General features: G+C 44.7%; 1 protein-coding gene across 7 annotated transcripts in view; it reads right to left on the minus strand.

Moving 5' to 3' along the window:
- kis (chromodomain helicase DNA binding protein kismet) overlaps positions 1-25,598 on the minus strand; it is a 192,244-nt gene that overhangs the window by 164,846 nt on the left and 1,800 nt on the right. For 6 of the 7 annotated variants that reach the window (XM_050191669.3, XM_050191666.3, XM_050191667.3 and 3 more), the window contains exons 2-3: positions 11,261-13,013; positions 7,621-7,926 (exon numbers count right to left, since the gene is read on the minus strand). In XM_050191669.3, the coding sequence (XP_050047626.1) occupies positions 7,621-7,926; positions 11,261-12,910 (1,956 nt within the window). In that variant the 5' untranslated portion in view covers positions 12,911-13,013. Of the gene's footprint in view, positions 1-7,620; positions 7,927-11,260; positions 13,014-22,840; positions 22,865-25,598 lie in introns of all 7 variants that reach the window. The other variant, XM_050191660.3, reaches the window with a different exon arrangement.

The raw sequence follows: 25,598 nt of genomic DNA on the forward strand, positions 1-25,598 counted from the left end.
GAGGACGACACGGAAAGCGACAGCACGGGCGATTCAGGCCCGACAGTGGCAGAAGGTGCGCGTTACGTCAGCCTCATGAATGCAATCGTCTCAACGAGAACAGCACCCCACAATGAAAAAAGCGCCCTCCAACTTCTGCAGCGCTACCACGTGCGTGCATGGAGAATACGTAACACCAACGAGGAATCTGCCATGCGAGTGTTTGCCGAGAAGAGGGGGAGTTGCCGCGCAGCTTTAATAAGTTTGAGGCCGCTGTCGTCGCTGCTAGGCCGCCACGGCATCAAACGAAAGTAACACTTTTGTCGTGCGAAGTAAATAAATACTGCATGTTCTTTTCCCCTTTCATCGCACTCTCTCCGAGTTCCATTTTCGACAGGTAAGGGGTCGATCTCATGCTATTTAGGTTAAACAGTACTATCGTTTAGTACATACTTATTCCGAGCTCCAGCCAACTACGGTTTAATGAGGTTTCACTGTACAGTGGAACCCCATTCACATGTTTTTCACCGGATCGGGGAAAAAAAACGTAACAGCCGGGAAAACGCAACAATGAGGAAAGCTCCGAAATAATGAAAAAAGTGCAGCTTCAACTATAGACAATTTATTTCCACAGAGTGCACTTAGGACTTAAAGAAGTCTAGAATGGTGGCTTGCCGTTTCTTTCGCTCGCCAGAAATTACCACACGTTTCTCAATAGCCTCGAAGGCCGCATTGCTGTCAGCGTCGCTGTGAGGTGCGACGTACCTGCGGAGGAGGTCCAGAGCCGCGACGGCTTCTCCAAAGCTAGGATTTGGCAACTCCCCGGCATCATGCGGCTCGTGCTCCTCGTCGTCACCGCGCCACGGCAATGGCAACGGACGAAGGAATATCCCCGGGAAATTTTGCCCTCTTTGGCGTAATCATGCTAACGTGCTAACGATTGTTTAGTATTGCTGCGGAGCGCGCGCATCCGAGCAGCCCGGTTGCGCACGGCGCGGCGTGGTTTCGCGAAAAATGTAAACAAGACAGGAGAGCTGGCCCGATAGGCGGAGCAACGCCATGAGCAACGGCAACTTCCGGCTTCACTTTAGCTTCACAAAGAGTGACCTCAGGGTCTCTCCTGAGTTTCCTTCCTCCGTGAGTCGACCCGTCCAAAAACCATGCGGTGACCGTAATCACAGTGATGATAGTGAGAGCATTTTTCACGAATGGCCACTTAGTGGCGGCTTCTCGAACTGGCGTGCGGCTTCTTGCAGCCAGTTCCATAGCCAAGCCCGGCCAAGCCCGGCCAAAACTCGTCAAAAGCCAAAATGGCGGTTGGAGCGTGTTGTCTACTTTAGCCCAGGCGGGTTCGGGGTGCTAAGTTGCGACGTATCATGCGGGAACGTTTTCACAGCTACTACGTAACAGCGGGGTTCCTTATACATTGGATCCTATGGAAGCTATGCCGGGACCGGATGAAAACGATGTAGCAGCCGGGAAAACGCAGCAGTGAGGAACGTAACAGCGGGGTTCTACTGTATACAGTAGACTCCCTTTAAGGCGAACTCCAAGGGACCATGAAAAGTGTTCTTATCAGAAGTTCGTCTAATCAGGAGTGCTTCTAAAAACGATGTTTGAGCATGCAGTGTGTGTCCAAATACCTCTCATATGAGAACAAATGAATGAAATGGCCTTTCAGGGAAAAAATAACTACAATATAAGCATTTATTGCACTACTAGTGGTATACTACACATTGCCCTAGTAAGGCATCAGGCACTGTTGACTGTTACCCAGTCGGCTATTTTTTTTTTTTTTTTGCCTGTCGAGAAAATCACCTGGCTGCTACAAATGTAGACATCTCACTTAATTTTCTAAGATATTCCTCAGTGCCCTCGCATTGTTCGAAAAACTGCACTAATGTATCCAGGCAAGCGTCAGCTGCATTGCAGGTCACTTGTGCAGATTCAGGCACAACATCCATGCTGTCATCGTCAGCAGCAGTTTCTGATGGCAGGTCGGGCACCTCTTCAATTTAAGCTTCCAGTGTGTCAGCCCTACATTTTGCACACCTTCATCAATGCTGACATACGCACTCATGTCAATAGAGACACCCTTACTGCTCAGTGTAGAAACAATGCTGCTCTCCTCCAAGTTGACAGTAGAGTCCTCACTCATAGTATCGCAGTCATTCTGCGCTGAGCTGTCATTAGCGATGGTCACTTCAGTAACCTGCCCCCAGGCACTTGTTAGTAAGTGGACAGCACTTAACAGGTTCACTGTGTACTCTTTACCGCTCTCCATGCAAATTAGCATCCTCTGCAACAGAGAGCGACGATAGTGCCTCTTCAAGCTGCTGATTACTCCCTGGTCCATGGGCTGTAGCTTCACAGCTGTATTTGCTGGCAGAAACTCCAGACGGATGGCAGAAAGTCCGGCGACGTGACCGTGTCCAGGACAATTATCAACAACAAAGAGAACTTTTCTCTTCTCTCTCTGGAAGCGATGATCCATCTCCTGAAGCCACTGCTCGAAAGACGCTTGCGTCATCCACGCTTTCGAATTAGCCATGTACATGACCGGCAGCGTTTTTATGCTTTTAAAGCAGCGTGGTGCTTTAGACTTCCCAATCACCAGCAACATTAGTTTGTCAGTCCCAGTCATATTTGCACCCACGAGGACCGTAACCCAAAGCTTGCTGTGCTTGCCCGCCACACAGTTATCACCAGCAAATGCGAGCGTTTTGTTTGGAAGCAACTGGTAGAAAAGGGCAGTTTCGTCCACGTTGTATATATTTTGAGGGTCATATTCTTCGATGAGGTCATTCAGTTTGTTCTGCCTCCAATCGCTGCAGGCCGTTTCGTCTAATGCAGCGGCCTCACCAACAACGCAACGAAAGGCCAGTCCATGCCTTCTGCGGAAACGGTTGAGCCACCCATCACTGCATGCAAGCTCCACATTCAGCCGCAGTGCAATTTCTTCTGCTTTCGCTTTCAATGACTCCATTCACTGGCAAATTCGCACTGCGCGCTCTCTTTACCCAAGCAAGAACGTCTTCTAGGTCTTTGCGCATAGCTGTGCGCATCCTTTTACGCTTCGGCACAAACTCACCATCTTGCAGAGCACTGGTAATCCGCGCTTCGTCTTTCACAATACCACTCACGGTACTTTTCGCGATGCCGAACTTGCGCGCAATATCAGTCTTTGAAAGCCGGCCGGTGCGAACTTCGGTCAAAACTTCGATCTTCTCACAAAGTTCAAACGGCTTTTTCCGAGCTGTTGGCTGACTTGCCATACTAGCAACACGACGAACAGGGCGCACACTAAAACAAACAACGCACACCACGATGCAACGACGTACGGACTGGCAGGAGACAGCAGGACACGGCGTACACGCATGCCACGAAGAAGGGATATGCCTACTGCGTAGTTGGAGGTCAGCAAACGCGAGGAGGTTGGTAGTACTGGCATGACGGCACTATCACGTGATCACCATTGCGAAACAGCATTGGCTGCTTTTTCTTCTCACTTTTTCTATTCGCCTTTCTTTTTCTTTTTTCTTTTTCGAGTTTAGCTGGCTTTACTGGCCAGGCTGCGCTTGGTCTTTCTCTCTCTCTCTCTATCTCTCTCTCTCTCTGCATCCTGTTTCCTCCCTGCAGTCTGCAAGTTCGGAGAAAGCCAGCGTGACGGGAACCTGCTGCGGCGACAAAGAGGTGGGGAGGTGTGGGAGGTGCTGCGGTGGGGAGGAAGGGAAGTCGCACAGCGCTGAAAATGCCTCGTATGAAGGGCTCATTGCATCGGCGCTGTGCAGGGCAGAGGGGGACGGTACGGCAATGGGGAGGCAAAGGAGAGAATGAACTTGAGGGCGCGGCTAATTCTTGTAGCCGGGCCAGGAGGAGACAGAGGAGTGAATGAGAAAGGGTGTGACAGGAGGAGTGGAGGAGCAGCGAAACCTTTGCAGAAACACCGAGGTGGTTAGGTCTCCTCGTCTCCCCGCGTCGCACAGATGGTCGATGGAGCAGAAAAGCTTTCATTTTTGTCTCTTCTTTTCTTTCTTTCCCCTAAAGTGCTCCTTGGATGGTCGGTAAAGCTGCGCAGCTAAGGCGCGGCCGGCCGTGAAAGTTCGTCTTAACCGTTTAGCGCGTGTGCAGTGTTCATATTAAGCGGATTTTTTTTGCATTGACTCTATGGAAAACCAAACTAACGACTTTCACTGTTCATCTTAACCGAGGGTTCATATTAAGCGAGTTCGTCTTAACAGGAGTCTACTGTACTTTCAAAAAGCTACAAACTGACTTTCATGCTTTACTAGTCTTTTAGTGCATTCTAGTACAGTAAAACCTTGTTAATTCGGATTTCACGGGACCAAAAAATATGTCCAAGTTAACCGAATGTGAAATTATCGAGGGTATTAAAAACACCACAAACAAATACTTACTATGTCAACACGCTCTTATTTACTGAATGAATGAGCCAATCCTGTTTCTATTTGGCACAAAAGCAGCGCAGAAGCTGCAATTCTGGTCACCTCATGGCTGATTAGCGGTCACAGATATCAAGGCCTCAAATTGACAGCGTGGCTGTGGCGCCCCCTTCATCTGAGCCAGGCTTTTTACTCCTGCACACAAATCCCGATTATTTTTTTGCCACTGAGCTGGCCGCCGTCTATCACGATGTAGCCAGTGCTCTTCATACTCGAAAGCTTGTCAAAATGAAACTACTGTTTTATCGTGGAGGGCGACCTTGCAGTTCTGAAGGCGCGCAGTCAACACACGCACTGTGTCAAAACAAAACTATCATTTGCTGCAACTGCAGACGAAACTGTGGCCGCTATCGATCGGTAAATGCAAGAATAAGGACTTTAGAGGCACAAATAGGCATGAAGCATTCTGGCGTTGCTGTCATTTACATAGGACTTCCATTGATGACTATGGCAATGTGGACTCCGCCACATTTCGGTGGACGCTAACGCCATTTTTATTTTTGCTTTCTTGCATTGCACATTTGCGGTGCTGCAGCGCTCACCAAACTCGGACAGTTGTCCGAATTGACCGATGTGCAGCCAAATACATACGAATTAACAAGTTTAATTGCATTAAATAATGCACGCTCCTGCTGGTACCAAAGGACGAGTCTGAATTATCCAATTTTCTAAATTAACGAGGGTTGAGTTAACGAGGTTTTACTGTACATTGAAACGACACTGGGAGACATAACAGGTCAGGTAAATACGCTTTCAAAATGCTTTTTGAACTTATCCATTGAAAAAAAAATCTAATTGAAAGGAAGATCCACTTTTCCATTAATAAAATTTCAAGGCGTGGATGCAGACATGCACTTCAAAAGTTTTAGAGAAAGACCAACAGCAGCAGTGCACAAAATGTGCACTGTACAATTCGCAAGCTTCAGATAGCAACCATTGGATGCATTCCATTTGTACTCATGGGAGCACACCAAAACATATACAGCCTCCTGGATTTTCCATAATATCGCGCCAGCATCGACTGCACGGCGAGAAGTGGCGAAATTAGCAACAATACGGGCAAGTGCACAAAGCACACTGAAGAGCTAACGTCGTCTGCATCGCTCTTCCCTTCAAGAGTGCACAGAACTTCGCTTTTTACCTGTAAGGCCCAAATGCTAACAAATTCCAGACAATATCAATGATGTGTGCTGATAAATTCTTATTTTTCTTTTTGATCTTAATTCCCTAACACATGTGCAGGTCTAGTAACATGAAAGAAAACATGAAAGCACTAAGCATGACATCCTAATTGTGCATATCCTGAGCACAAGTTATTTTTAAACAGGACTACACATAAAACTGGCAGGGTGAGTGTCCACCTGAAGTGAACAGCTATACAGGCAATGCTCACAGTGGAGTGTGCTTTGTGTACTTGCATGTACTATCACCAATCTCACTGTTTCTTGCCGTTCAATCCATACATACCGTATGGTTTGTGCTAAATATAATTAAATATCTGGGAGTCTACACTGGTGAACAAACAAGAACATCAGCAAGTAGACAGCAACAGGCGTGTAGAGTGGTGTCGGTTTGATCAATTGTAGCAGCTACCTGTGATTGAAAGTTTTAACAATCAGTAGCCAACTACTACTACTTTTCAAAGCAAGTCACTAATTCAGACATTCTTATGCATTAAACAAAGTGTTAATAACAGGATGACAATTTTGGTACGCAGTGCTAAGTGCAACAGTGGCAGCATACACACAAGTTCATGGGCTAATGAGGTCAGTAAAACATGTTGTGGGGCTAGTTGGTGCATAGCTTTCAAAAAATGAAGCGCCAACCAGTGACGGCATACTTTGTTCCTTCCTAGTGTGCTGTCACTGTTGGCGCTTCATTTTTTGAAAGCTAATGAGGTCACATTGTGCTGCCGCATGCTATGTGCCAAAAAAAGGCAAAGCCTTCTTGTAGTTACACTTTATTATATGTTTTTCCCAATTTGAGAAAATAGCTATCAGGACAGAAGACACACCTGTGTAGAGGCGGCATTTATTTTTCCCCTATGCATTAAAGAGGGGACTGGATTATGTACATACACGACATGACAAGCATAGCGCAAACTTTGCACAGGGGAAAAAAACTAACATTTTGTACGGTAACCACAAAAACACAAAAAGGTAAAAGGGCATTTTTTATAAAGAAAAGAAGATTTTAGGTAGCTAAATAAAAGGTAGTGCATGACTGAATTCATGGCAATTTGATTTTGCATTGCATAAAACAAGAGCAATACATGCAGCGAAGTATGACAGATCCTTCACTCACAGATTCTGGTCGGCTGCTTCATTTCCTTCATGAACCACGCATACCAAGATTCTCAAACCTGCTACTAAATCATCAAGTCCAGAAAATTGTTGCTGCCTGTTAATTTACAGCTAAAGACATTTCAACCAGGTGAAATATTTTCACACCAACTTGTGAAACTCCTTACCAGCATCATTTGCTAAATATATTGCAGGCCTTTCAATCACAAAGTAAGAATGCACCACAGTTGCAAAACGATTCTGCATAGTGCGCAGCAAGAAGCTCACAAGCACGTGCCACTAGTGAAACTCAGCCCAGTGTTAGCTAAAGAGGACTTTAGTGATCTTCACTGTTGCACAGGCTGCTTTAATAACGCGTCACTGTGTGGCACAGATTTATTCAGTTTGCAAAGGGCCACAGGTTCCAGTTGCCACTGCAACACACCTACCAGCTACAGCTTGGGAGGGGGATAAGTCAAATTCATTTCAACTACTTGGTGAACCTTGCCAACCACAGAACTCAGTTTGAAAACGCCAGATTTAGACGAAGCAAGAAGCAAAAGATTACCTGCCGTGTTAATGGAATATTTTTCTGAAGTGTTCGTCATAAAATTATTGTGAGAACAAAAGCAATATATACAGTGTCATTTTTGCGACATAACACATTCCAAAACTTTCCAGTAAGAAGCAGCAAAAATTAATCCCCGTTATGCAAGAGCTGCTGAAAAGAATTGTTTTCTACTGAGAAGAAATTCAACCTAGAATAAAACAAACTTTACAGCAATGTGACCTTGTTCTATATGGAAGATATGATTTATGTGATGACCAACATTTTCATTTTGACATCATTTGGACTACCGTATCCTTGGACTACCAAGGATACGGCTGCCTCTTACCTGCTGTGCAGGAAGCTGCTGAGGCTGCTGTGCAGAAGCTGCTGGAGGCATTTGCTGCCTCGGCTGAGTGTATGGAGCAGATGCAGTAGGCACACCAGTGCCAGCTCCCTGAGAATACTGCGTAGGGTATGCACCCAACGAAGATGGGGAACCCATGGGACCCAACGTGCTTCCCAAAGCACCTCCCATTCCTGGCACCGAGGCAGCTGATGCAGAAGCTGAAGGAAGTGCAGACTGCTGCTGCTGTTGCTGCTGCTGTTGCTGCTGCTGCTGTAGAATGCGCAGCCTCTCCTGGAGCTCCGATATCTGAAAGATGAAACACATATGAGCTCACCCTGTCCAGCACTCAGACCAGGAAATATTAAGGCAACACTCACTCACATACACAAACACATGTTGAATTTATTCAGGTAAGGGCTCCGTGCATCTGCTGCACGGCACAAGACAGCACACGCAAAATAGTCACCAATGGCAGAAATTTTTCCTATGGCATGCGAGGCAGACAACAAGAGCACCGACTACACCACATAACCAGCGCCTTCTGCCATGGTTTTAGGCTGAAACTTTTTGCAAGTAAAATTTTTTATCAATAAACATTAACAACGCTGCTATCAGCTCAACTGATCAAGTGGTTACGAGATGAATTCATGTGAACAAAACATTGAATGTGGTCTTAGTAAAATATTCATTGTAATCTGCACAACCTGCATATCACCCTCATCAAAAAAAAGTTATTCCGTCCACAAGTGGTGCATGTATGCATGCATATATGCACACGCATGTGTGTTTGTAGAAGGCAAGGGCTTGAAAAAAGGTAGACCTATCCACTTGAGACATTTTGAGCAACTGTTTAGAAGGCAGACAGTGAGAGCATGGAGGTAGCTTGAGTAGCATGAAGGTAGCTTTGAGTACTTCATGCACTTTTTGGAGGCTATCTATGTATCTATCTATGTATGTTTGTGTCTATGCATGTTTGCATCTAACCGTTTTCCCGCCTACCTGGGTCACTGGGTGGTGGTTGAATGGGTAGCACATCAAGCTGGTGTGCCGAGGTAACAGGGTTCGAAACCAACCATAGGACCAACTTGGGCCATGAAGTATGTGTCAATGTGAACTACGTGCCACCCTTCAACAAACCTCTTTCACACCGACATGGGTCACTATAGGTGCGGGACTGGGTAGGTACTGCTGCTCGAAGAAACTCTTTGACGCTATCTTGGAGTACTGGGTATGAACCACTCGGTCTGTGCTGGTCTCTCGAGTGGAAACAAGCCCACGTCACAAATGTTCCTCAAGGACAGCAACCCAGCGCATCATTAGCAGACTGCTCCACAAATGCACTGGGTATGTGTCACTCTTCAATCAACCTCTCGTCTACTTTGGTCACTGGGTATGTGCCACTGAGTGCACGGTCAAGCAAGGGAACAATTATCAGCGTTCGCAGGCACGGGCGCACCAAGTTTCTTCTTCCGGATGCCACATACAGACTTCTCCACAGTGCCACTAGATGGCACAGCGTGTCCAGAAAGAAGTGCGAGAGAGGAGTGCGGTTGCTGCATAATGCGTTTCTCAGCATTTACACGCACCGGCGAGCCATGCATTTCAGAGGGAATGCGCTGGCTTCATGGGGGCAACTCTAGATGGCACCGAGTGTTCTTAGGGAATCGCAAAAGGACTCCCACTACAGCACATGCCTCATACATAACTCATTTCAACGGTGGCAATACATAGTGTCACTATACTGATTCAATGCTAACGCATTACCATCAACAGTCATCGTGACATGGGTTCTGCCAAAATGTTTTTGTACCCATTGTATGATGATAAAGCATCACATATTCATGACAATAAAATACATCATTACTTTATACCATTCTACCAATGAAATTCAGCATTATACAGTATTATATAACTTCATGTAACGTGTACAGGGGACATATTCTCTGACGATCGCCTTCGACAATAACACTTTTAGTGCACACTTATTGTCTGATTGAGCAAAACCGGATGAGCTAATTGGCTGGTTAAGCATTGCATCACGCGAAGGCGGCAGTATCGCCAAAAGTGATCGCCCGAGAATGCGTCCCCAGTTCTCAGTCACAAAAAAGAAAAAATTCATCATTTCTTCGTGACAAAAATGTAGTTCCCAGTTTGTAAATTGATTCAGCATGCATGAAGTTCATTTAACAACCTTGGAAGCATGTGACGGCGCATTTTTTTCCAAATATGACTAGTGCCATCCTCTCTCAGTGCCTCTGTGAATAGTAACATGCGAAACCTCAACATATATACCATCTTGCTGCTTTCAGATCGTCACAGGTTTTTCATGTGGCTGCAATGGAAATATTTTTGGCTCTGATGTCTTTATCATAGGTATGTCTCGACACACCAAGCCTGAACATATTCCTGGTGTACTGAGATGCAAAGGCAGTTATGCAAACACAAGAAGAGGGTCATAGTCTCATGGATTTCCAACATCACCCGAGAGACTTCTAACACTAAATGCCTCCAATAACCATAGCTCATTGGCAAATGTATGGTGGCGTCAGTGTTCATGTGCTTTAGTTTTAATAGTGTCTTCTAAAAACATCAAAATGTTAATCAGATCTTTACATCACAAGCTTCTCTTTCCACTGAGCTTCCACAAGCAGCAACATGAAAACATGACAGCAATTATTTCAATTCCTCCGTGCATGCATTTTATGTTACATTCTTTAGGCCTAGGTCAATTATTTGTAGTACTTATCTTGTTTTTCGTTTCCCAGGGCAATTTGATGTAATAATTTGTATCATGCTCTGAACAGCTGTGGCAGTGTTAACACATAGGCGTGGCGAGAAATACAGAGCCAATAAGGCTGCAAAGATTTTGCCTTGAAGCATGATGCGACACCGCAAAATGCATAAACATCCCTATAAAAATTAAATTCTAAGGTTTCATGCACCAAAACCACAATCTCATATTGAGGCAAGCTGTAGTGAGTAACTCTGATGCAACCAATGCACGGCACACAAGCGTTTTTGCATGCTGCCCCTACCAAAATGCAGCTGCCATTGCCAATATTGAATCCATCACCTCATGCTCAGCTGAGCAACACCTTAGCCACTGAGCTATCGTAGCGAGTAATCGCTTTAACAAAAATTTACACAGAAGCAGCAAAATGCAAACATGTCACGCTGTGTTTGCACTGATGATTCCCTGACGGTGCTATATGTAACTTATCTGTGCACAGTGGTCTCGTAAACATGCAAGCAGTTGTGTAGGCAGCTGTCTATTGATGTTCAAAGTTCATAATATCACTTAAGAATTGAAACAGTTTGAAAAACTACGGCAAAACATGTTGATCATATGGTACACCCTGTGCCTTCTCCGAACTGTGATCTGCTTCCCATTCCTCAATTCGCTGCCACAGGTGGTGCTGGCACTGCCACATTAGGAGTGCTCTCTCCCCAGCACTTTCAGTCACAGAACAATCGGATGTTTTACATTCACAGCTCTGAAGCAAGTGTCTGCACCAATTGATGAAATGAACAATGCATATTAACACAGCACTCTCATTGGTACTCATCCCACATGCACTCACTGTTCACAAATTAAGTGTTAATGAGTGCACTGATGAGTCAACCTAGACTAAAAGCTTACCCGTTTCTGCGTCTGGGCTGTCTGAGGCACACTGTACAAGTGTTGCAGTTGCTGCTGTGCCTGCTCATAGCCAAGAGAGGAGACAGGCTGCTGCTGTGGATAGGCAGCATATGAGGCTGGAGACACAGGTGCTGTTCGTGCAGGACCTGCAGCACCCATAGGGTAATCACTGCGTGCAGGCAAAGACGAATTGGCAGTCATAGGTCCCACTTCACTTGTGCCAAATGACGAGGCCTCCGGTGCACCCGCGAGTGGCCGAGCGCGAGTCATAAGATTTGGGCCTGGATATGCATGGTGTTGGGCAGTGGAAGGCATTCCTCCATAACCCAAGCCTTGCTGTGTCTGAGCCGGCCCATACGACTGCTGCACTGCTCCACCATAATAACTGCCTGTTGAACTAGTGGTGGCAGAAGGCGGCTTAGCAGTAGCCATGTGAGGCATCACCATTTGCTCGAGCTGCTGAAGACTGCTGGATGCCACAGGGGCAGCTGAGGCAGTGGCCCCACTGCCCGGGGACAGCACCTGCCCAGGACTAGAAAGGTGAGTGGCCCCTGGGCTTGGGTAGCTGCCCTGCGAGGACGACTGCTGGCTGGTCACAACACTAGGGGATCCTGCCGGCGGCGTGGTGGTGGGGCGACGTGGCGAAGGATAAGAGCCTCGATACTGTGGGCTGTTGGGTGCTTGTGTGGGGTATGGAGAGAGGTGCGATGGACTGGTGGCATCAGAAGCAGGAAAAGGGTGCCCTGGTGAATATGCTGACTGTGGGTATTGCTGCATACGAGCAGGGCTGCCCTGGGGCAGTGGTGCCTGGTTGCTGCTGCCACTGGTGGCATAACCTCCAGCACGCTGAAGCGTTCTTGCCTGGGGCAAACTCTGGCCCACTGCAGAGTGGCTTATCGTACCCGCAGTGCCATATGTGGCTCTACTGGTTCCTGCTTGAGCTGATGGATAAGTTGTTTGCGGATATGATGCCATGGCCTGATCTGCCATGTGTGTTGTTGTGGTTGCTGCTGCCTTGTTTGCCAGCTGTGCCACATGGGGGCCATTGCCCTGTGTACCATAAGAGGGCCTTTGTGGAGAGCCATGTTGCTGTGGCGTGTGCAGTGTATAGTCCTGACTTGGACCATACTGACCCTGGCCAGTCCTGTGATGCTGGCTGCCGACACCTGCAGCCATAGTGTGCTGAGCACCCATATCAGTTGTGAGCTGCTGCTGGTAGCCAGTTCCAGAGTTCATGTAATGTCCTCTCCACATGTCTTGAGAGTGCTGTGTGGCTCCCATAGTGCCATAGGGGTACTGGTCAGAAGTTTGCATGCGCTGCCCAGCCATGGACTGTTGCGAATAGCCACCCATCATCGCAGACTGCTGCTCCCCCATGGGATGCACTCGTGTGCCATACTCAGGTGCCACGTGGCCAGCACTGTAGGCCCCATAGTGCATCTTCTGGTCAGCTGGCTGCGGGTAGCCTGGGTGCATCTGACCATAGGGTGCCATCTGGCTGGTACTTGGTGCACTGCTCCCCATTGGGTTGGCCACCATCAAGGGGGAGACCAGGTCCTGGGAAGCTGCCCCGTAGCCCGCTAAGGAGCCCGAGCCATCCTCCATGCCCTGGCCATAGCCATCCCCGCCCAGGAGCTGGTATTCGGCCATAAGGCACCGTGGCTGGTCACCCTCTCATATCACCAGCGCTGCTCCCAGCCACCATCTGGAGCCAAGGCCTGGCATGCTTCACCCCCAGGACTCATATGGGGCCCTGAAAGAGGCAGAACACATGGTTACCGCTGGTTGCAAGACTGCCAACCTGAAACTACTAAAAGCAGCAAATAATACCTTCCACTTACACAGTTTAAGGTAAGTATATGCCTCCCCACCCAAAATTATGTTAAAAAATTATACTGGTTCCGTGAATATGAGGCTAATTCCAATAACACTGAAAGGTGCTAAATAACTTCAAACACCAAGTCTACTGTATGCCTCTCGTCCTAAAACAAACTGTTAGTTTCAGTCAGCATCAAAACATGAATCAAAGCAAGGGGTGTTCAAAGCCAGGGGTGCTCAATAATTGAAATTTTAAAAATGAATATTTGCAATGACTGGCTTCAAATCTCAAAGATAAACGAGAAAAGATCCTCAAGTGTAGCATGAATGTATCAAATGTAATAGGTTACTAAATTTGTGTTATAACAAAAATAGCAAAACATGGCAACTACACACAGCCTTATGAGCAATAAAATTTAGTTATCCGATATATTATATGCTATTTTGACACACACAAAAAAAGGAACAAACAATAACACCAGTACACATCCAATTATAAGTGCAAAACATTGTAAGCTAGATCAAGAAAACGAGACTTCAAAATTTTTCTTCAACATTAAAAATATGCAACACCTTCTTCTGCGAATCCATGAATACTTTGTTTAAGGCAAAACAACAGACACAGGAAAGACGACAGGACAAGGCGCTTGTCCTGTCGTGTTTCTTGTGTCTGTTGTTTTACGCTAAACAAAGTATTCATGGATTCGCACCAACTAGCCCGCCAACGCATTATGCTGAACCTTCTTCTGCACTGCAATGATCCATCCCACAGCAGGAAGTAGTTGTCTTTTGTTAACCACATTACTTTTGCCTTTGCTCTCTTTTACATCCTTCCCTTCATTCACAGCAGATGTTTCAGGTAAAGTTAAGCATTACTGGCGAGTTGGCATAGCAGCCAACAAACAACAACACGTGAAGCTATCACTGCACAAATATCATTTGCATGGATGTTTGCCTTTTTCAAGCACTATGTATCGGACCAAACACAATATACAGCCAAATCAAATATCATATCATCAAATGGAATATGAATGAAATAGCACAAGCAATCTGATTCGTATTCAAAACTTCGGAAATACAGTAACTCAATTACAATACAGCAGTCGCATTCGAATTTTCATGGTTGCCCCTGTAGTGTCATGCGTTTTAGACATTATTTAAATTGAATTGGCACTGGGGACTAGGTATGAAATTCAAAGAGAAATCTGCAGTGATTTACCAATTCATAAATCTACAAATACAGCCTTTATGATGAGCATAAGAAGTATTGACAAATAAAACTGCTTGCACCTGGAAAAAATACTAATCAGGTTCTACTCTCATCTTTCTTCGCTACAATATAAAATGCTGTTATCTTGCCACTCATAGTGTGCATGCCTTAATTTCGATACAGGTTTTACAACATTCCACATAGTTCAATTGCACTTCCCAATAAGCTATGGTTGTTTAGAAATCTCTCCCAATTTTAATAATATATTATAAACAAGAGTGATGCCATGTGGGCATCATTATTAAATGCATTAAAGTATTAATTATACTTTAACTTGACACAGCCTTACAGCTAGAATTCAGCATTTTTAGGTTTAAATTCGAAAAATAAATGGAAAATGTACATAGAATTTTTTTTTTCCTGAATTCACTTTTAACCGAGAAGGGTCAGTGAAAGCAAATGACGATTGGGGCGCAGTTCCTAGAATACAGGCATTCTAATCCAAGCAGCCAGACTAAGGGTCATGTATCAGCCTGCCAGCCAGGATACCTTCAGTGCTTATTTTTTGCATCCTTTGGGGGGGGGGGGGGAGCACAGCAACGTTAGGAACACTATCGAATAGCTGTCAGTACAGTTATTAGATGTCACAGCGTTTGTACTGCAACTGAAGCTGGCGCGTTCAAGTGTGTATAATTAAGAACACATACTATGTCGCGTGCCAGTGGCCCCTTTTCAATCTTAATATGCTTTACCGCGGAGCACAACTGTGCTGCAGCAAAGCTGATTTAAGGGAACAGGCCATTATGCAACGCATATTAAACTTTTGCGTCACGCAACTCAAATGCAGGTCTTGACCTGAAGAGAATTGAGTTATGTCTACACTGTCTATGTGTAAATAGCTTGAGTTTACACCTGACTTCGGCTGGCTACGTAGCGCATAATGGCAATTATGATGCAGCTATGCTGCATGATGCAGTTTGGGGTTATTTTTTCGCGGTGGGGGTGGGGCAATTTTTCTGGAGATTTGTGGCCGTGTCCATACAATCGGGATGATTGGTCGAAATTTGGGAGTCTCCCAGACAAATTGGGAGAGTTAGCAAGTATGTAATTACTACTTGGTTTGTGTATGGTCCGCCGCTGCGTAGATCGATTTTTCCTGTCAGCACCAGATTCAATCTGTCCATGCAGCCAAGCTGTACATGCAATTGCCCACGTGAAGAGAGCCAAAACTAGAACACGCGAATCAAGCTGCCCCAACAAAGTCAGACCACCTGCCAGAAGCCAACATGGCAATACGACGGCTCCAATGCCAGAAAAACTGCACGACAGGAATCACTCGAATGCCAGAAAAACTGCACGACGGGAATCACCAACCCATTGGGCGGCATGCCATACCAGGGTATCAGCACCTCAAGCAGAGACACTGGTACGAAATGTCTTGACTACACAATGCCATTTGAGATCTTTAACCACACAAGAGCATTCAACACCGTCTGTCTCCTGCCAGTGCTCTCAAGTAGGAGTTCAAAGCAGCCATTGCAGTAGCTCCACAGAATATGGCAGGTCTTGCATTTTACCAAAGTCAGATTCAGATGCGTGCTACTGAAGGAATATGTTACGGCAGCAACTGCTTCTGTTCACCTGTCACCTTGGCTTCTGTAGACATGTCCCTCAACTGTCTCGCAGCACTGGCTGCACTATGACATGGCCTCTCCTTAGCCAACTGCCCGTCTCCATATCACCAGAGCCCTAAACCCTCTCACAGTAAGAAGCCCACATTGAGCAGCTCGCCATTGCAATCTCCATTTTCAATGTATCCTCTTACTAACAACACACACACATTGTTTCTGCTCATCCCCACCATGTGACCCCTGGTGCTGTACAAGCAGCTAGCAACTATGCTGACATCACATAAGTTTAAGCCCAACACACAAATTCACAACCTCATGCAGCTTGGTGCCGAAAACAAGGGAAGATCACTGATGGTGGAATGTGACCTCACCCCTCATTCTGGATGCTTCTTCACGGTCATGCACCGAATCTCTAGAATGAGGTTTCTTGTGGTCACACAAGTAGTAGTCAGTTTGCTACCTTTCACCAAAGCCGTTCATAGTTGCAAGTCCCTGGGACATATGGCATTTGCTGCAAAATCATCACTGATAGCCACAAACGAACTCCATATTGTGACTGTCAATCTGGTACCGTGGCACACGTTTTCGTGACTTCTATCACTGCCAAAGTCGTGCACTTCGAATGTTGTGCCAGCTACTCATGTTTTTCTTATACAGGACTCTGTAAAAGCAACTCTTGGACACAGGCCCACCATGGGCCATTTTACATCCTCACCTATACATGGCCAAATCAAAATCAGCTACCATATTGCAGAATGCCCACAAAGAGCCTGTCAGCCTCAACCACCTGAAGCAAGCCTATGAAACACCTCATTCCCACTTGCCTGTGTACAGTGGCACTGACTGTCACATGCCAAGTACCAATGACCCAGTGTCACCTAGAAGCTGCCCCAGACATTTCAACAGTGTCTCAGCTGGGAACCATGTAATGCACTCCCCCAGAAGGTCAACATACACAAGTGCAGCATGAGTGACAGAATAATTTTGGGCAACCTACGTCCCTGATATCTTTTCATAGCTCGTCATTCCTACATGGTCATGCCACATATGCAAATGGGTGACCTAGCTGGTGTATGTTCGGGAAGCAAACAGCGCTAAAAACAAGACACAGAACAAAAGGACACTGGACACTGGGCAGTGTCTTGTGTCATCTAGTTCTGTATCCTGTTTATAGTGCTGTTTGCTTCCAAAACATGCCACATGCCACCTACAGCCAGCTAGTCAGTACTTCACACCACTAACTTAGAGACCCCATAAAGAGGTGCACTGAACACGCATGTACACGTAAAAAGAACAGAGAATGGAAGCTTAAAGGGGTTGTGAACCACCCCTCAGGCTAGGTGAAAAAACACAGAGCACAGATAGCATACGCCCCTGTGAACATCTCAGCCATATTTTGCAGTCACGTGCTGCGCATGGATTTCACAAGCACAGCGCGACGTCACCTTTTGCTCAAACACCCTCTTTTCAACAAATGGCTGCTCCTCAGTCTTTTATGGACAGTTTATTTCATAATATAGCAGATTCCCATATGTGGTTGCTAATGGCCAATAGCTGACATCAATAAGAAGGGTATTTAGATCAGTTCACTTCTTCCTAGTGTTACTGCGTATATTTATTGACGCAGTTCAATAAAAAGGCTGAAGTAAACGAAAATCTGCTTTCGAATTTCTATAGGAATTGCATACTTCCGAAAAGAAGCCGACTATCCTCTGTTCACGCTGAGCCGTGGCCACCCAGACAGGAATTAAACTTTGGCCATCTCTTTATCAGTGTCATAGCCATTGGGTCTCGCTAATTTCAACTAGTTTTGAACACTCAAATAGCCTTGAACTACGCAAAAAATTCGTCCTGGACCAGGAAGAATTTTTCTTCAATTGCGAGGCCTTTTTTTCGAGGAAGCCGTATGGGTTTCCTTTGTAGCAATTGCTACTAACAGGTGGATGTCCGATTTTCCCTTTATTAATTACTTCTCTCCACCTTGCGGGTTTCCAAGAACTATTGCGTCAATTCAAGGCACAATTCAAAATTATCTTTTACAGTTATTCGCAAAAGAAAGCATAAGTACTGATTAAGTACGTTTACTTTTCTTTGAATTTATATCTGCCAAGCTCAATGCCCACACTTCATTACCACAATACTGCACAAAATGCATCTTCTGATCAATCATGTGAGTTGGATATCTTCCCCAACTCATTTGCTCCTAAACTTTTAAACCAGCAGAAGTGCACAAGTGTGTGTTTGTACACAATTTTTTTTCTTTTTTTCTTCGGGGAGGGGGGGGATGAAGATCATTCAGAAGCCCACTGATCTCGAGATTACAAAGCCCCTTAGCATCCAATTGAATTTTATCTTGCCATGATGTATAGATGCATAAAAAAAAGATATGCTCAGTGTTGATCAAAGCTAAAGTAGGGAGTCCTTTACTCAGTCCTGTCCCTAAAGCTTTTTTTTACTTCACACTTGAGAGCGGTCCTTCGGCATCATCAATGCCAAAGTGCTTGGTATCATGTCTATCACCTACTCAAATGTGCTCGCTGAACATCTGTTGAATTGAATTCTGGGGCTTTACGTGCCAAGGTTGAACATCTGTGAACTTCTTATCCAAGTGTATGAGGCGTCTGGGCCAGCAGAGTGGGCATAGGCACAGAGATCAGCTGGCCCTTTCTGTAGAGGAGGCGGTCAGCGCCTACACTTCTGACTGATTTGTGCGGGTAACTCCTAAATAAAGAAACATGGGGGGGGGGGGGGGGCTGTGAGAGACACGGTAGCAGAGAGGTCTGGATTAATTTTGACCACCTGGGGTTCTTTACCATGCACCTAAATTCAGCATTTTTGCATTTCATTTGCACTGTTACCCCGAGCTACGAATTTACAGTTACACAACGACTCTTCGCCTTGCTTTCTGAACACAATTAACTCAATGATAACTACATTGACAGCGAACGTCATGTTTGCAGCTGTACAGAGTTCGACACCCAGGGATAAAACAAGAGCTAAGGCAGTTGAGGATGTACCAAAATCACAGCGAAGCCATGTGCATAGCATTTATATGCATTATATACAACACAGTGAACAGTGCAGGAAACGAGACATATAAAAACAGGACAGCCGCACTGGTGTATCTAGTCCACTGTTGCTTTCGAGAATGAAAACTATACAGTCAAGCTTTGAATTCCCACTGTGTACGTAAGCGCTGACAAGTTCGTTACAAAACCGGCAATCCAGGCAGCAATTTTGCGAGCTCTAGAGTTTAAATGTATATTATACTAGAAAACACCAGATGTAGCTGAACATAAAAAGATGAAGCAGCAGGAGCGAGAACCTGTGTAAGATGAAATGGAACAAAAGTAAGAGACCCACTGCACCCTTATTTTAATACGCATACAGAGGGCATAAATGCCAGACACCACAAAATAGGTACAAAACGCAGCCAATGACAATTACAATGTACATACTTTTGCATGGTAGCAAACAGCAGGCGGTGTACGCACAAAGCACAAACTCAACAAAAAGCAAGAGGTGATGGGGTAAGCTTGGTAAAACAACGCCCGTGCTCCACAAAATGAAACAAAAACCTATGAGGTGACTGTTCAATACATGTGAGCCAAGTGGGGTGTACATAAACACTGAACAAACTATGCACTGTGAAAAAAAAATCGAAGGAATAACAGCACTATGATTGCACTTCAATAAAGATTTTAACTGTGTGCATCTTGTTGCAATATGCCGAGCCTCTAAAGTCAGCCACACACATCGGTCAATTTGTCTGCTAGCAGCCAGAGCTTCCAGAAAGCTGCCAGACAAAATTGTGTGCTGCATGACGGGCGGAGCATCAAAAAAAATTTAACGTCCTGCTGCATGCTGTGGTAGCCCACGAGTAGCCACAAGTGGAAAAATATTTAAGGGGCCCAACCACTCTTTCCCTTTTCAAACTGGGCACAATTTCGAGTAGTCAGCACGCCCATTGTCCCAGTTGACAGTGTGATGTGCCTTTACATTTGTCAACTATATAAACATGTGCACCACATTTTGCACAGGTAGCCTTTCCAAGGCAACTTTGAGAGCCATGGCAGAATCTCTGGCATTTAAAACAATGTTGAAAGTTAGATACCTATGGCCCAACAAGGATTTTTACACAACCTGTTTCATTAGATTCTGGTTGCATGATCGAGTAAGAGGTTTAGGTTTTCTTTGTTTTCATGCCTTCTCTTTATCCTCAGCATATTATGGTTGCTCCAATCTTCCATAATTTCTCCATCAGAGACTTGTATAAGGTCATCTTATGAAATAAGACCCTTGAGCGGAACGCGATGGCATTAAAATATCCCCGACTGCTTCTCAGTTTTCCGGGCAACTGCAGCTTATGTAAACATAATGTTTGCTGGGAAACGCTGGCGGCAAACGCTATGCATGAAGGTGAGCTTTCTAGTAGAAATGCAGCCTCTTGCATGGGCAGATCCCGAAGGTAATGCACAGCCATGCTAAAAAATTACATCGTTTTCAGGTTTCTGTTATTGTTTCATACTTTCAAATATTTAAGTCTGAAAAGATTTAACATAAACTGTCAATGTTTTGTTTCATGACATTTGTTTGTAGGCTCTCAATCTCAAACTTCCGAAGAATAACTGTCAGGAATGTTAAGACAAGGTATGAGCAACTTTAGTGATAGAATGGTGTGTCATATGTGATAAATCTATGTGTCATATGTGATATGGTCATATGTGATGCGTGATCATGTGTGATAGAACTGCATGTCATATAGCAAGGTGTGGCACATACATATACCTAAATATATATGGAAATTTTCACTCAGGGACAACTCCGCCGATGCAGACACCAGATTTTCTGCGACACGGGGCCCTTAACGCCATTATGTTAAAAATAACTGTTGGTGCATCCTCTTTCCTGGGGGCAACAAAAGTTTGGGGAAAGGGCTCCCCTGCATTTAATGTGCTTTTTCAGCAGAAAAAGCCAGCCACACAACACAGAATCCAACACAGGGACACAGCATGACTTGTAAGTTATGCCAGCTGCATATTCCCACTATAACTGTGCTATAACCAAGCTTGGTTATTCCATATGAGGTAAACCCTAGCCCCAAGAAAATTTGGAGTGAAGAGAAGAAACTAGGGCAGGACAGGTAGCAAAGTAGAGACGAAATTAAAAGGGTATAGAGGGACAGGAAAAGGTAACTGCCAGTTTCACCTGCCAAGCCATTTCGGGGAAGCTGTATGGGAAAAGCAGAGGACATGGTCAAGTGCTGCCTCCGCTGAGCCACCTTATTGGCCCTAACATTTGACATCAGCTCAACTACAAGATTCTCTTTCCCCCGAATGCAGCTATGCCATGACTGGCTTGGTGCGAGGCAGTCTACACGCTCAAGTAGCACAGGAGCCACAGGACCAAATGGCAACCACAGGAATGTGAAAGCCACAGGGGTGAATGTCCTTCAGCACTATGACAGCACAATGTGAAGGCACATTGTGCTATTGGAGAAGGACTCCTTTTACAAGTACATCATGCCATTGAGCCTTTATGGCATCCTGCACACCATTAATAAGGAATGCGTAGTATTCCTTCTGTGGTGGACTACCCTCTCTATAAGAAATTCCTGAACAGCACCACCACTAGGAACACCAGAAGACTGTTCTCATCACTTTTCCTCATGATAGAACAGACAAGGAAATCTTCAATGCTGAAGCACAAAGATGGTTCAATTGTTTTAACAGTGGTTTACCCTGGGGCTGTAAGTGGTGCAACCGGTCACATACCATGCAAGGAAGTTTCCAGGTTATTACCCAGGGCCATCTCTTGATGCTGTGTACCAGATGTTTTTTCTAAAGTCCGCAATACTGATAGTTAGAGACCTCATGCATAATGAGCTGTTGTCTTTCAATATTACTGTCAGCTCCAAAGTTGTCTGGGCAAAGGGTTGCTATCTGCCATCATATGATCTTGCAAGCGGCTGATATTTTCTAGTGTGCTTACATCAAAAGCCTACCACCACATGGGAATTATCTGTGATGCTTTTTCATGCTTGCTCAAGTCACTTATTTACTGGGCTGCAGGAAATACTTTTTCAAATTGCTTCTACCGTAACCTGATGGATCGCCAATGTAGATAGCCCATCAGGACAAGAACTCAATCACTGCATAAGCTTTCAAGTACAGCGTTCTTATTTGCCTGTGTGCATCACCACTTAATGGCAGCCCTTGCAACCAACGTGTGCACCATGCACATGCAAATTTTTATGGCATGACCATAGAACATGGCACCCCTTAGCCATAAAAAAAATTTTCTCTCAGTGTGTAGTAGTTTCCTGCTTTAGGCAGAGAACTTACGAGACCTTTGTAATTGCCAGAGGTGCCTGCTGCATTCTGCATGTCCAACATAGAGAGGGTTCCTCCTCTACAGTGACTCATATGTCCAACTTAAATTTGAACATACAGTATTCCAACAATGAAGCCATCTCGCAGCTTTTTGTTCACGCACTACTGTAAATGTTAAACATTTGTTTTAACTGCAAAATTCTATTGCCTGTCAAGTGCTATTTGGGCACATCGGTGCATACTTAGGCAATGAAAGACAGAGCACATTGTACAGGACGAAGAACAGTCAACATAAAGCAGACACATTTTTAAAGTTAGCTGCACATTCTCTTCTGTGCTTGGCAACACACACTGCATTTCTCACGCAGATTAAATGTCATCATGCAAGTCACCATTCATATGAAGTTTTTTTTTTGTCATGTACTAGCATAGTTTTCTGCACATGAGTCTGCCACCTGGCTTTTGGCACCAATCATGTTAAGTGAAATATTTAGTTTGTTCTGCACAAATGAGGTTGTGTAAGAAAACAATTTCAACATTATAACACACGTGTACAAACAAACACATGTTTTGCATGCAGTTCACTTACTCGAATGTCTTTCACTTGTGTCTGCTGCAAATAAAATATCAGTAGTAATCTACTCAATTCGATTTAAACAACTTGGAAGACAATAAATATAAAGTAACTTTCTTTATCTACTTATTTCTCTCGGCCTGTATTTCTTTCTCATGGACAGTGCCATGATTGTGGTTCACTATTTAACATAGTTGGGCATGAAGCAACTACTTTGCAGCCACAGCACCTGCTCTGGGATCTGCTATTAAATGTCCTGCTTCCATAATAGTAACTTCTGAAAAAATATGCTAATTCGCTTCAGCAAGAAAAGGTACTCTAAACCGCAATATTTACACAAAAGAAAATGTAACTACATTACAATGATATAACCTATTCCCTCTTTATAGAGCATCTAGCTTATGAGAGCATGTGCTGTAGTTGTTTCTGTGCTCACACACTACCATAGGTTAAGCACAAATGAATTCTGTGCACTTATGCTTGCTGTGTGTTTAAGTGCTGCAATGTACAGAAAATACCTTGGACCTAAAGGAATCTCCAAAGATTAACCCTGAACAGCAGTTTCAAAAGTTCTCTCTATACGCACTGGCAAAAACTTGCAATGATGCAGAACAAAGATCCCACTGTTTCACTTCACTGAGCCTAATAACAAAAAATTATCATGCAACATCAGTTTTGATGCAGATTCATTGTTTTCCATGCATATCAAATTATGATGCAGCTGTGAACAGCTTCCAAAGAATGAAACAAGTGCTTTGAAAACAGTTATGATCAAAACCATTCGACTTTAGAAGTTAAGCCACTGTTAACTTTTTTTTTTTTTGCAATTTGCAGGTCCATTCGATTTGCCTGCACCACTGTGAACCGAACCAGTACATGGCAGTTCACAAGAAGTTCAGAAATTGTGCAGCTTGATTTCTTCGGTGGAGGCACAGCGCGACACTCTAAATGAATGCCAAGGTGCAGATGCGGTGCAGGCATTATGTCCGACTAAGATGCACGGAATGCGTATGTTTACGCGGTCCTGCACTGCAGACATGATCGGCTACTGGGGCGCAAATACACACCACACTTGCGTAGACCCATCAGAAGTGCGCAAGCTGGGTTTTAACAGCGCTCGTGCCCATGTTCTGCGCCGTATGCTACGCTGCTGCTTCACACCTGTACGCCTGCACCAAGTCAGCACCGACAGTGGAGTGGGCGCAGCAAAATCATGAACCAGCCCTGCACCTTTTGAAACGAAAGGCATGGTTCAGCGGACGCCATTGCTGCACCACTAAAACGAATGGCAAGGTGCAGCGCCTCGTGAAGTGGTTCAGGTGGTGCAGGCAAATCGAACGTATCTTTGCATTACTTTGAATCAAATTTTTAAAAATTTAATTATGGGGTTTTACATGCCAAAACCACTTTCTGATTATGAGGCACGCCGTAGTGTGGGACTCCGAAAATTTCGACCCCCTGGGGTTCTTTAACGTGCACCTAAATCTAAGTACCACGAGTGTTTTCGCATTTCGCCCCCATCCAAATGTGGCCGCCGTGGCTGAGATTCGAACCCGAGACCTCGCGCTTAGCAGCCCAACACCATAGCCACTAAGCAACCACGGCGGGTTATTTTGAATCTAGTCCAGTACTGCAAATAAACCCATCATGGCTGGTTCACCATATCTGATCTAAATGCAATAATATCCTATGCTTAATATAGTTCAAAATTAAACATGTACAATGAACAGGCTTCCCTTATGACTACTTAAGTGCTGAGAACAACACAAAATGTACATTACCATAAAAACACTGCTTGAGAAAGAAATTTCTACGGTTGAAGTGGCTTCAATCGTTTCATGCATTTCCTTTCTTCATATGGTCACTCTCCCTCACCAACATTCTAACTGGCATACAACACACCAAAAATTGGTAGATACACATTGTGCACTTGGCTGATTTCAATGAAAGCAGCTGAACTTTTCCCAACTACTGCATGCTTAATTTTCATGAAGTGATGCCTGTTTACTTATAAGATTATCAACACATGGTTCTAGCTATTTCCTTTTTTTTTTTTTGCATGCACATTACAAACTTCAACAAGAGGCTTTCAAGACTATTCCATTTAAACTGCTACCATACATTTTACACTACAGTGATTAGTGTTCAGAGTTCCAATTTCACAATTTTTTAATTACATTAAACCTGTATAGCATTTGCACTTGGATACGTTTCTTGACAGCTAACCCCAACAAGTTACCGGATACAAGCAGCCATTATTTTTATATTCAGAAAAAAAAAAAGCCCACAAAAGAACATTGTTAAACTCCAGCTGGTACCAATAAGTTTAGTAAGTGTTATGCTTAAAGCTACACCAGAGTTATGTTGTGTTATGAAACAAGAAGTATGCAGCATCCATAAGGTAACTGCACAGGCTCATTCATAATTAGTCAATAGCTATTCTTGACCTTAAATCCAGCACTTTTTGAAATTAGGTATAAGTTAAGCACTTGCAAATGTGCACCTTGCTACAAAAGTACAGTTTTGTACACCCAGGTAGGTGCAATTTAAAAAAAGAATGCCGCAAAAACTAACTTTAGAGTATGTGGTTTTACGTGCCAAAACCACTTTCTGATTTTGAGGCACGCCATTGTGGAGGACTCCGGAAATTTCAGCCACCCGGTGTTCTTTAACGTGCACCTAAATCTAAGTACACGGGTGCTTTCGCATTTCGCCCCCATCGAAATGCGGCCGCCGTGGCCGGGATTTGATCCCGCGACCTCGTGCTTAGCAG

Source organism: Dermacentor andersoni, chromosome 1, assembly GCF_023375885.2.
Source record: "Dermacentor andersoni chromosome 1, qqDerAnde1_hic_scaffold, whole genome shotgun sequence".
Taxonomy (NCBI): domain Eukaryota; kingdom Metazoa; phylum Arthropoda; class Arachnida; order Ixodida; family Ixodidae; genus Dermacentor; species Dermacentor andersoni.